The sequence below is a fragment of the Bufo bufo genome, chromosome 1 (assembly GCF_905171765.1).
Source record: "Bufo bufo chromosome 1, aBufBuf1.1, whole genome shotgun sequence".
Lineage (NCBI taxonomy): Eukaryota > Metazoa > Chordata > Amphibia > Anura > Bufonidae > Bufo > Bufo bufo.
This window is the reverse complement of record NC_053389.1, coordinates 691,876,602-691,890,209: the sequence shown is the minus strand read 5'-3', so window position 1 is coordinate 691,890,209 and position 13,608 is coordinate 691,876,602. Positions and strand designations below refer to the sequence as shown.

At 37.6% G+C, this 13,608-nt stretch overlaps 1 protein-coding gene across 4 annotated transcripts in view; it reads right to left on the bottom strand.

Moving 5' to 3' along the window:
• The window catches only part of NTRK3 (neurotrophic receptor tyrosine kinase 3), an 897,882-nt gene that overhangs the window by 533,942 nt on the left and 350,332 nt on the right, over window positions 1-13,608 (bottom strand). For all 4 annotated transcript variants that reach the window (XM_040414178.1, XM_040414180.1, XM_040414181.1 and 1 more), the window contains one exon: window positions 2,677-2,831. In XM_040414178.1, coding sequence (XP_040270112.1) covers window positions 2,677-2,831 — 155 coding nt within the window. The remainder of the gene's footprint in view (window positions 1-2,676; window positions 2,832-13,608) is intronic.

Sequence of the window (13,608 nt, the reverse complement as noted above, 5' to 3'; positions counted from 1 at the left end):
AAGGCCCTCGCTCATAATGTTTTAGATGGTCAGATCAGCAGGCCCTTGCTTGAAATGTTTTTGAGGGTCACCAGCAGGCCATCAACTATAATTTTTCAAGGCTGTCTATGATGCCCGTTCCTTGTAATTTTTGGCAGCCCTTTCACTTAGTGCATAGGCTTTATGAGTGTAGGAGTCCCACTACATGAACAATTGTACCACAATATGAATGAGGCCATCCTTTATGTGATATACAGGTTGTATCGGAGTGCCTCTTCCTTGTAATTTCTGGCAGCACTTGCACTTTATATACAAGTAAATATACAGGAAAGAATGTTTCCTAACAATTTTTCCTCTAAAATTAATTTTATCTTCGGTTTTATGCATATTATTGTCAGTCTGTAAAAGTGGCATACTACTCGGACAACATCATTCCCAGCAGTGACCTGGGAGTCCAAGATGCATCCAGACATCCTCCCTATGCTGTTCCCGAACAATTTGGGTGGTGTTTCCATCAATTTCTGACCTTTTCCTATGAACCAGGCACCCTCCTTAAGAGCAGGGAGTGCCTGGTTTAATGCTCGGGTTCTCCCTCTGATTTACGTGATCTAACGAGCACCCGAGCATCCCGATGTGTTCGGCCCGAGCCCCCGAACACTATGGTGTTCGATCAACACTGTGGTATGCCTTATCTTGGCATTTATTTAGAATTATCTCATTTCACTCACACCAGTAATAGAAGGGAAAGAATGAGGAAAGGTTTCAAGGAAAGTACAAGGACTGTCTCCACACAGAAATTCTAGGATCACTTCTTAAAGCGACTGTCAACATTATCTTCTGATTTGTCACATATACCGTACATATAAGAAGATCACATTTGTAAAAAAAATTATCTGCACGCAAGACTTATTTTCAGAGGGGAAAAAATATATATGTATTTTTCTCCACAATTTTTTATGTGCATTATATTTAGCTCCCTATCACTCCACTCGCTACAGTACTTAAGTGAAAGTCATCATATGATACATGTAGACAGATTTGTAATATGGTACTAATAGTTCCTACAAACTCATATCAATGTGCGCGTCTGATTTCTCCCTAAAGAACATAATTCATGGAACTATGGAACTCATAAGACAGATATAATTTATATTATGAAAGTATTTTCACCAAGGTTTATAAAGTAAGATATGGTGCCTCAAAGCTGCATCATTCACTGAATACCATTGCATCTGGCAATGCTGTGTGAATTGACCCCTAACATGACATTTTCCCAGCCTTTTTTATTTTCAATCTATATATACTGTTATATCCTATACTCAAATACGCTCTTTTAGCAGAATATATATGCAAATTATAAAATCTACTATTGAGTGCACATTAAAAAAACTCTCATTCTTTTGGACTTTTTCAATTATATTGCATCATAGCTGTGTAAGGAGAGTACTGGTGCTGACATCCAATTTTTTAAAGACCTTCCAAGGTTGAGATGTGTGCATTCAAAGATTGTTGTCTGGGTACTTCATCATTTGTAGCTTGTAGCAATGAGAAAGGTTCTTGCATTGGTTACATTACTTGTCATTAAGGTGGCCATACATATTAGATAGCTTTCAGACACAGGAGCTCTTCTGAAATGCCACTCCTCCTAGTGCATACATGCTCAGCTGATAATATTGTTAAAGGTGAAAAGGGAATAAGCCCCTGCCAGTCACCTCTGAGAGAGGCTTGACTACCTTGAGAACAAAGAATTGACTACATTGGCATCCAGCATGCTCAACCTTTTTTTCCAACCATAATTGCTGTCTGGGCAAATCATAATACCACTATGCATCACCAACATTTATCTAATATGACCACCTAACAAAATCTTCATAGAGGTGCATGCACCTGCCCATGCACCAAGACTGGGAGTGGATTCTGTCAACACTTACTGACCTAGGCAAATCAGTTAGAGTTTGGATCTTGTGATACAAGACAGGCAAAAGAAACACATTCAAATTTGACCCTGTTAGTTAAGCTAATGTTTCCCAGAAAACCCCTTTTTAAAGGAAAGGAGTTTAGAAATGCTCATTCCCTATAAATGGTCTATATACAGGAGCCTTAAATGCTATTAGGTCAGGTGAAGGCACATAAAAAAATCATTGTTTCTGGGCAGCAGATTGTCCTGGGTAAACAGTAATCTGAAGCTCAAAAACAACAAATCTGTATGGTGACAAGTAGAGACGAGCGATTCAAATTTCAGGATAAATTAGATTTGCCTCGAAGCCGAATTTCCTGGTGCTTCGTGTTAGCGAATCGATTTAACCTGAAATAGTGTAAAAAAAAAAAAGTGCTTCATTATGAAGTAATTCATCACAAAGCAAATTTTTGGGTAAAATTCGGCGAATCAGCCGAATTTAACTTTTCATTAATTTGCTCATCTCTAGTGACAAGCCTTCACAGTACCAGACACTTGTTCCCACATGGTGGAGGAGATGATTGCTGCATTTAAATGCAGCTAACATTTCCATTGATGATCAGGCAATTATTGGTCTTTGGAAAACAAACATTTTGTTCCCGATAATTGCCTACACAATCAGTCGGTTTAAAGGAGGCTATTAGAATTACCTTTTATTAGAATAAACTGGTGAAATATCCATAATAGGAAATCTAATAATTTTGGGGAAAATACATGATTGCATTTATATAGCTACTTACCGCACTGTGAGATGTTCATTCTGTGAAGTGAAATGTTGTGCCCTCTCATTGTACAGAAGAGGCTCTGTTCCCTCAAGCTTGCCTCGTTTTTCGTGTAAGCAATCTGTATCCAGCGGATGGCGCAGCTGCAGGTGAACTGGTTGTTCTCTATTATCCTGCATGAAATTTAAGACCGTGGTAAGTTCGAATGTTCACACAACCATTTAATCTATACATTTGGGGCACTACTGTGACATTGACCTGTAATACTGCTTCTCCTGCATATATTCTTATGGGGGTAAGCATTTTTAAGGACAGACCAGAAAGCCACTGCTAAATGTCACCTTTAATGCCTAAGTAAAAAAGATAAATCTGTTCTACCTGCGAAATCACAGCGGACACGTTTGATCTATTACACTCTATTTTAAGTTAAAGACTTTGTTCTGCATTTGTTTTGTTTAAGTTTAATGTAATGACCTGTAAGCTGTGTCAGTAGTTCTCAGCGGGGTCCAGACACCGGCCAGGTTTTTAAATAACACAGATGGCTGAGTTAGAGAGTCCATTACAGTGACAGTCCTATCTACATACTAAAATATATAGTACAAAGCCAGACATAAAATATCAATCCAGCTTCTAAAATTCTTTTTCTCTATTCAATCTGGTTATAGGGGGCGCATTTATTAAGACGCCGGTCTAAATAACCGCTTGTAGGCTCCGGACTCGACATAAATTTGGCAGATCCTCCGCCACTTCTAAATGTAAGACAGCTTCCTAGCTGTCTTACATTTAGACCATTTCCTACTCCTGAAACAGACGTAGAAAACCCACCCATGCCACAAAGCTTTATTAAACCTGGCGTGAAAGGGGGAAATTGCAGATTGCGGCGCACAGGCTTACATTCTTGTGATTGAAGCCCCCGTTCTCATGATTGGTAGTGGTTGGACTCCTGCTGATCAGACACTTAAGAGGATAAATTGTTTTAATAAGTCAACCCTTTTAATGATATTGTAATGTTTACTTGTTTTGTACATACAGTATTGCAGTGCTTTTCTAGGGAAGGGCATAGCACAGGTGCAGCATGCGTAATTTCATAGGGGCCCCCTATAGGTATGGGGACCCAATGTAATTATACAAAAGGCACCATGGTTCTCTGGGCTCAAAATTCCCTTGGATCTTAATCCACCAGATGAAGGATTGGCTTGAGAATCATTGTAAGAAGTTCAGTGATGAGCCCCTTGATAAATTATTTGTTGAACAGCAAGGGGCCGACATACTATTCTTGTGCAGGGGCCTCTCGAATACAGGAGCCAACTCATTTGCCAACTTATGTGCCAAAAAACTGTTTAACACTATGGAAAGATCTACATTATTCTACATTATTATTATTAATGATAAAAATTATGATGGCCCTTTAGGTGATAGCTCATAGCACTAATATATCAGAGATTAAACTAATGAATGAAAATCTGCATAGGCCTGTCATTATCCTGGTAGCAGATTATTATTTTTTTTACAACCCAAATGATCATGTCACTATGATGTTGTGCCCCAGGGGCTGAGAAAATGGCTTTTATTCTGATGCCTTATCAGTGATAAAAGCTACAAGGCAAGAGCTTTAACTCACGAGTACAGTAACCAATAAAGTGGATAAAATAGAGTCTCGCATTACTGTTGATAATTAATGAGGTCTGCATTAATAATGAAAGACCAATGTGCTCAGGGGCTAAATTTACTAACAACCTGCATAAGTGCCAATGATGTAACTTGTCTTAATCGAAAGACACATGGGAGGTCTGTGCACAAATTATCTTTTGCCATTTACTGGATCCATTTAACACCACAAACCTGCCACGCTTTTGTCCTATGGATTATTTATACATTTGCCTCATGATTTATTCAAGCTGAATTTTACACAACTATTTTGGGCAATGTTTATGGGAAGGGATACAGTTATTAGTTGACTTAATGTGCTTATGGCTTCCTAATACTGCACATCTATTTCCTTATAACTGGAAGGATGTTTTAACTTTAAATATCTATGAAGTCAAGTATTTAACTGGGAACTGATGCTGCACACCTAATGTTCTCATACATAAAAATGGGAAAAAAAAAAAAAGGCAATCATATTCCTCAGTAATATCTCTGAGATACAAGTTTTACATGGTTTTGCTATAACATGATGATGAAAAAAGTCATATTTTTTTAGGTTTTCTACCATTTATGAATATTGCGTTTTATGTGTTGATTATAAAATGCAAATAAAGAAACTATAGGTAAACACAACAATATATGGATATTTTTCTTTAAAGTAAAGGAGGTTTTTGACCTGTGCCAACTAGACAAATAGGTATAAAGGTATAGACAGATGCCACTGGGGCCAACTACATGCAAGTGTTCTCGCCTATATAATAATCCTTTAGGATATAGTTCTGAAAAGATTACAGACCATCCATATATCAATGCAGTCTGCAGTCTCCAGAATTAAAAACTCCACCGAGTATCCATAGCACTTCCCCTCCTACAGTATTTTACTTTAGCACGCACTCACAAGGAATATAGGAAAGTGGATGCCAAAAGAAGACAATGGGGAAAGTTTATCAAAACTGTGGGGGCAATTTGTGTTAGAAAGGTGAAAGGTGGTGTTAAAAAGTCCAAAACACATGTTTTATGACTTTTTAAATGTGACATTTTGGAAGAAAAAAGTCACTAAGGTCAGTTTTTCACACTGCCCTTATCACTTTTCAGAAAGGGGGTGTAGCAATGGCGGGAAGGGCTCAGAGCTGCTGGAGATTTCTGTTTAGGCGCATGGACTGGGGGGATGTGCCTCATTTATGATAAGGCCTGCCCCTCATCATAAATGAGGTGTGTCCTCTGGCAGTGCAGAGCATATCAAGACCAAGACAGAAATAAGGAAATTAACAAACAGCAGGCGGTACTATACAGATACATTGAATAACTCAGTAGCTATACAAAATTTTTAATTCTATGCAATTACAAACATATTCAGCTGGTTTGAAAAATATAGAATATTTTTCACGGGGCAACCCTTTTAAACTACTATCTCAATATATATATTTTTTTATAATTAGTGGTTAAACCAATATACAACATCCATAACAGACCAGGTACTGTAACTGCTTCAACTCTAATAAAAACTCTAGAGAGGTTAATTAATAAAGCTCTAAAAGACAGCACAAAACCTACCAAAAAACACCTTAAAAGTGAGATGTGATGCACATAGCAATCTACGTCAATGATTCAGATGTACTTGATAACTCCTTGTATAAATAGCAAAAGTGAAACGTTTCTTTTATGTGACAAAGTAGATTTTTTTTATTAAGCTTTAAATTTAGAATGAGACCATGCTGGAAGTAGAACAGAACTTTTTTGCAATGGTAACAATGACCCAAAGATTTTACCAGGCTACTGCCTAGAAAGAAAAGATACTATACTCTAAAACTGTAATTGTCCTATTATAAGTGTATGTTATTTGTAGGATTGCTGTGCTTTGGATAGGCTATAGTATGAGCATAGCATGTATGGAAGTACACTATAGAAGTGTCTGGTATAACAGTAGAGGGCTGCAGCAATGAATGCTGATCTATGTTCTTCTGAAAGGTGGTGGTCCAAGGGCTCAGACCCCTCTATATAAACTTTTATGGCCTATCCAAAGAAAAAGTCTTCAATATTAATTCCTAAATTTTTAATAAAAGGAATTTTAATCATACTTAACTGGGTAAGAGGCCTAGGTCAGGATTTGGGGGTACTATCTCACCTTGCGGAAAGCTTTTAATTGACTAGGCTTCTCACCTAGTTAAGCCAGTTCTGTTCTGCACTGATGAGGGGAAATCGCCCTGAAACAGCTGTCTGCAGATGAGATGCTGACTTATCTATTATCCAAGGCATGTCTCAAGGCCTATTTAAAGGGTCGAACATTGACTTATAGGATAGCTGCCTTACATCTGGGGGCGTAATAGCCAGAGCTTGAAGATTTCATTTGCATCCCTTCTTCCCAGAATTCCAGAGGAGCATGTCTGGCCTTTAGGCTTCCTCACGCCGATTAGGGTGCCCTCTGTAAGGAGAGATAGTACCTCCAAATACAGTTTGTCTGGTCACATGTCTGACAACATAGTGCAGATAAAATGCTATTTCCAATGGCAAGCAGAAAAAATATCAGTATGAATAATGAATTTAGTAAGTAGAGGTGTAAACTAACCTCTAAGTAAAATCATGTTTTACTTAGCTGACAAGTGGTAGTTATTTATGCATAGATGCAAGTATCCTTCATGTGGACATTCAGCTAAGGGCATGTTCACATCTGCATTGCAGACTATGTTCGAGGCCTTTGTCATAGATCCCACCAAAAAGAGCCGACAAAATACACAAAAAAAATCTGAAACTGGAATGGAAACAAACTGACTCTTTAATGGTCAATGGGATCTGTTTGGTCCCTTTGGCTTCAGTTATGTGCTGAATCTAGCACTTCCATTATTTTCATTATTCTGCTCCCCTAATGGAGCACAACAAAGGAAATAACTAGCAGTAATGTGAACATAGCCTAAATATGACTCCTGAATGCTAATTTTCATTATCACGATCTTGACCCAGGGCAAAATCAATTCTGAGTCTGAGTAAAAATGTTTCCCATCTAGAATCTAATTTATCACATAGCTGCTAGTTTATGGTTTTAGCATCAGTGAATACTTGCCTGTTTCAACTCCCATAGATCTTAATTGGTGGAGCAGGGTCACCTTTCCATTGCAATGGCAGATGCTGTTCAGGGAACTGGATAGGTTGGTATCCTAAATGAAGAATCTTTAGAAATAACCCTCAAACACCTTACATGAATGTCATTGGAACCACCCAATTTTGGCAGGACCACAACATAATCATATAATGTGACTCTTCCCAAATAGCAGATGTCAGGAGAAAGAAGGTTGGAACGTGTTGAATTTCAACATGCCAAATTCTCTTGTTCTCAAGGGATGTTAACCACCAAATGAGCCAAAAGTTGTCCAAAGTGTATGGCCTACTTTACTTCAAGAAGGAATATTTATCTAATATCCTGAAATGATCTTCTCTGGATGAATGACTGAAATTTACAGTTTGTGCACATATCTATAGTAAATATTAACATATACAACTATCTTACAACAAATCCTAGCCCAGGGCTTCAATCAAGATCACGTTTGTGCATTTATCGCAAAGAACAGATAAATATGAATTAATGGGGCATATTCTTTCTGACCTAAATGTCATCAGACAGCACACTTTTTGGTCTCCAGAGGAATGCCCCTGAGCTTTGTTTTCTTTCTCCAGTCAGCTGAAATAACAGGATTTTAACCAACCAGTAGGCAGAACAGTATGTCGGTGAATCCACCATATAAAACTCACAGAAGACTGACAAGTAATTCCAGGGTGTCACTAGTAGGCCTCTATAGAGATTTATTTAAAAGTCCTGCACAAAACCAAAGCACTTGTCTCTCGTGATATAGGATGACAGCTCTGGAGAAATAAGAGGCATCATCCGGAAGATTCTGTTGTCACAACTGAAACAATGAATTATCAGAACACATTCTGGAAGGATGTGGCGGATCTTTGCATTTGGATGCTATGAAGACTATCTCTTCTTAAATAGACAGACTGTAGAATATTTAGCAGTGTTCAGTAGGGACCATTATAACAGGTTCGACGTGAGCAAGAAAGGTGATGAACAAAGAAAAATAAATATTGACAACATTTTGAATAAGCATAGGACATTAATACAATTTTAAGGATTTATCTTGAAAAGACCATTGCATTTAGAGGAGTTGTCCCATTTTAAACACTTATCCCCTATACACAGGATAGGAGATGCGTGGCTGATTGACAGGGCTTCAATCACAAGAATGGGGGTCCTGTCTTCCTCCATTTAAATGGAGTGGTATAAGTGCATGCAATGCTGCTTCTCCATTCAACTCTATGGGACCGCCAAAGATAGCTGAGTATAGCTCTTGGCTATTGATGGCAGTCTCATAGAGTTGAATGGAACAGCAGTGTGCACACATGACTGCTTTTTCATGTCAATGGGGTAATAGAGAGAGTTGTTCTCGTGATCTTGGGGGTCCATTCATTCAGAGCCCTTCTAATCAGACACATCTCCTATCCCGTGAAGAGGTTATGTTTTTATGGGACATCATATTTAATACTGTTGACCTGCTAATCTCAAGGGCATAACTTGAAGCTTCTGGCCCCCAAAATAAATTCTGCTATGTTGCACAGTTTATTTATTGTACTGGAGTCCTCATCTGGGGTAGAGTTGTTTTGGGTGCCTTAAGTTTCCTGGGCTGACTAATCAAGCAGAAACTGGAAACTTGACCACGAGAAACAGTCAAGGTTAAGCTACTAATTACTCATCTACTGTACCAGGACTTAAATTAATTTGTGCACTCTCCATATGATCCTAATGCCTAATGAATTGGTGTATGCTCTGTTCATGGTGAAATGAAAGGTGGACTATTATGCTAAATGATGCTGAAGCATTTAATATGCTTCTAATGAGGAGATAAATGTTGTTAATTGATGTTAAATTGTGTAGTAATATTAATTACATTACTAAATCTGAGACATGCAAAAGTATGTAAAATAAGGAAAACAAGCTTTATGAATAGGCTTTGCATCATATATAAATGCATGCTCTTTATGGGTCTCCACATTTGTCTATGTAAAGAGCCCTCTTAGGCCGAATGCACACGGCCGAGTTTCGCAGCCGAGGGCAGTGCGTGGTATCCCGGGCTGGATTCCTGTTCAGAGCAGGAGCACAACACGGCGTGTGCATATGGCCTTTCTCTCCCTAAAAGAACTTCACCTGTCATATCTTCTGACATGTCTGTTTTAATAAATACCTGTATAAATTAACATCACACTATTTATCAAAACTGGTGTAAAGGAAAACTGGCTTAGTTGCCCATAGCAACCAAGCAATCACATTACACCTTTCATTTTTCAAAGGATTTCTAAAAAGTATAAAGTGCAATCTGAATAGTTACTATGGGCAAGTAAGCCAGTTTTTATTTACACTAGTTTTGATGAATCTCCACCTATGTGTTTCACCATTCTCCTTTTATTCCTCCATGAAATATTTGAATAACTTGACAAGTGGGTATTACCAGGTGAAAGTGCCCCCCCTACATAGTCTGACAGTGTCCAATAAGTGCTGTCTGTGTCAGAATGTGTAAGGACACTTGTCCCCCAACATCCCACTATAGGAATAATCTACATCCATATTCTGGTCAAGCACTAGAGCTCTTAGGGTATGCAATCCTACACCAACACCACAATATTATAAGTGCTTTCTCTGCATGCTAAGTCAATTGCCGAACCCAGAGTTTTGCCTACCAGCTACTTCTAGATGGCCATGAAGAAGCCGATACACAAAACCCTGAGGTGGGCAAGAGACCTGGTATACATAGAAAGCGTTTCTGATATTGTGCTACTGGAAGCTGTAGGACTGCATACCCTAAGAGATCTAGTGCTAATCTAGAACATAGATGTGGGTTTTGCCTATGGTGTGATTTTGGGGGGTAAGTAAAATATGTTTTTTGCACTGTTACGGAAGTCTAGAACTGTGACTTTGTATTTCACCAGCTTCTTTCACATAAAAATGGAAAGATTGGACCCTGCTGTAGGTGGCAAAGCAGAACTTTGAGGGCAGGGTTTTATCTCCAAAGCTCATGGTTGTTGCTGTGTAACCATACTGTAAAAAGGAAGACACAGCTGCACAGGGGTAACAAACAGGGAAAGGGGGGTTTGAGGCAGAGGGCACCATTAATAAACAGGATAAAAAGATTTTGTTGTCTCAAAATTACTATTTGATTCTAATTAGAGATTAGCAAATTTCATAAAATTTGTTTATGCCCAAATCTTCCTAATTGTCCAAAAAATTTGATTTTGCTTCAAATTGATTCTAAATTAATCAAAAATCTCTCTCAATCTCTCTATCTGGAAAAATTCTACCCAAATGAATCTGAAAAAAATCTGATTCTACTGAATTTCGGTAGACTTTTGATTCTCACAAATTGATTTGCTCATCTCTAATTCTAATCTGTTAGATGAAGGAGAGATTAATAGAAAGAGATAATGAACACTATGATTAACACCGCACTATTGATAAATGAATTGTTAAACCAGAGCTCAACATACTAATTTTGCAACAGCACCTTCTACTTGTCTGTGATACTATATGTAGCCAGATTGAATAATTATAGGTTAAAGATATATACTGACATCAAACGTAATATTAGCAGTGATCATGACATAATAGCAGGTAATTGTTCTCATACCAACCGCTTTCTGTGGTCAGGTAGGGTCCGACCTGTCAGCATGTATTCTATTGCCGTCACAAAGCTAGGTGTTTTGTGTATGTATTTGAAACAAAAAGAAAATTGCATTGAGCCTGGACATGCCAATCACATGTAGAAACCAATGGGGGTTGACACTCTACATCTTTGGAAAAATAAATTTTCTTGGATTTCTTTAAAGAAAATGTAAACCAGGCGTTCTCCTTACAAACAGATCTTCAATATTGTGACACTTGATTTGAAAAATCAAATCCCTATTTCCATCATGTCTCCCTAGTGTGTATAAACATCAATCTCCCTAGTCATTCTGAAGTGAAACTCGAAAATTAACGGCACAGGAACTTACTCTGAAAGCAGATGTAACCTTGCAAAAACTTGCTAAATGAAAAGAAAGGAAAGAAAAAAATAGACTGGAAAAAGCTTCTTGATGCTTAACTCTTTAAATGAGCTCTTTTCTGTCGTGTTCTCATTTCTAGTCCTATTTAAATAAACTGCGCTCAGTTTGCACCATATGTTTAATGACTATGTTTCAGTCAGCTAATAAAATTGCTACAGATTAATTGACCTCCCTACACACAACTCCAGCATCCTCCTGTGCAAGGGAGAGCGTCTTTATGGTTTCCGGTTACCCTCCCTATGAGGGTTATTTTGTACACAGAGCTTTGTTACTTTCCTAATGCTTACCTAGAGAATTATTTTTTGACTTTACACAGGTGCAGCAGTAAAGCGGAAAAAAATTGACAGATTGGTACATAAATTAAAGGAAGAACATTAATATCAATGTGCTATTTAACTAAAATATGGATTCTTTGTTATCCACATCATATTCCCTCAAAGAAGCAACTGTTTTATGCTACTTCGGCAGTTACTGTGCTACCTCATTCGGGTAGGACAGGCAAAGCAATTGCCTGAAGCATCAACTGCTTGGAAGTTCCAGTGTGATGTCTGTCCAAGCTTAGCTTTATTGTCTGTTTCTAGGGAGCGTACAGTGATCTGCATTTGTTAATTACAGCTCCTATTGACTTTTATTTTACTACCACAGCCAGTATAATTTACTATTGTCTATAAATTAGGATTCTGGGAAAATTAATTTGCAAGTAAACAAGCAGCTTGCAACACTGCAATCTTAGTGAAATGGGATGGATGAACAGAATAAATGCAATTTTACAATGAAAGAGCAGAAGTTTTCATGATTGGGTTTAAAGAAAAGTTGTGATTCTCAGAAGGTTCCCTTGATCACTGGTAAAACTCCAGGCGGAATCCAGCATTTTACAGAACGAACCCAACTTGAGTCAATGCATTTCTTTATGCATGTTTCCTACTTGTTGATTTTCTAAAGATGCTAGGACAATAGTTTCTTCTGAAAACGACTACTACCCAACGATTAAGGAAGGGCGGCAGTGGGTGCCAAATATTATCACTGCCCTCCTATTTCACTGGGTGATAACACTGTTTTGTGTTTTAGCTGATTCCTACTGAAGTCGAGATAAATTATTTAAAAAGGACACTAATGAAAGGGTTTAAAACTTGTCAACAGAATACACAATACATGTCTAATGGTTCACTTAGGCTACATGCACACGTGTCCGTTCCGTGTTTTTTGCGGATAGGATGCGGACCCATTCATTTCAATGGGTCCGTAAAAAATGCAGAAAGCACACCATGTGTTGTCTGCATCCGTATGTCCATTCCGTAGCCCCGCAAAAAAAATAGAACATGTCCTATTCTTGTCTGTTTTAGGCATTGTTACAATGGATCTGCAAAAAATTAAATAAAACGGATAGCATATGGATGTCATCCTTTTTTATTTTTGCGGATCCGCAATTTGCAGACCGCAAAACATATACGGTCATGTACATGCAGCCTTAAAAGAAGAAACTAAATGAAAACTGAACTGCCTCTGCTCATTTCTCTCCATTAAAGTTGATGGGATTTACAGAAAAAAAAGACCTGTTCTTTTTGGGTCAACAGCTTATTGATCATTCACTATTAGAAACCTTAAAAGAATTTAATTCATTCATGAATATTGGTTCCTAATATAGATAATTTTACTGATTTGCAGAAAAAAGATAAACATGTGATACTCTTAAATGTCAATTTTTCTGCAATTGACAATTAACCTCTCAGATGCCGTGATCTTCTGAGAGCTAAAAAAAAAAAAAACACTTGCGTGATCCTGGGCCTACAATGGCTCCCCCTAGTGGTGATTGGGGGAGTTATTAATTTCCTGTGGCAGTTCCTGTCCCAGTGAATGATCGTAGACTGCCATAGCTATGTTTCTAAGGAGACCCTGCCTTTGGCAGTGATCCATAGGAACATAGCAAAATTCTAATAGACTTCAGTATGTCTATGGCTATGATAAAAGTGATCTGATGATTGCATGGTCACGTTCAAGTTTTTTTTTTTTAATAAATGAAAAATAAATAAATAGAATAATATAAAGATTAAAATTAGCCCCATTTACCCAAAATTTTAATTAAATTAATTAATTAAAATTAAACATCATAAGTTTCTCCTCATCCCAAAATAATTATACTATTAAAACATAAATATATAATATAATATAATATACAAGTATAAAAACATTTTTTGTCCCATACAATAAAAAAACATC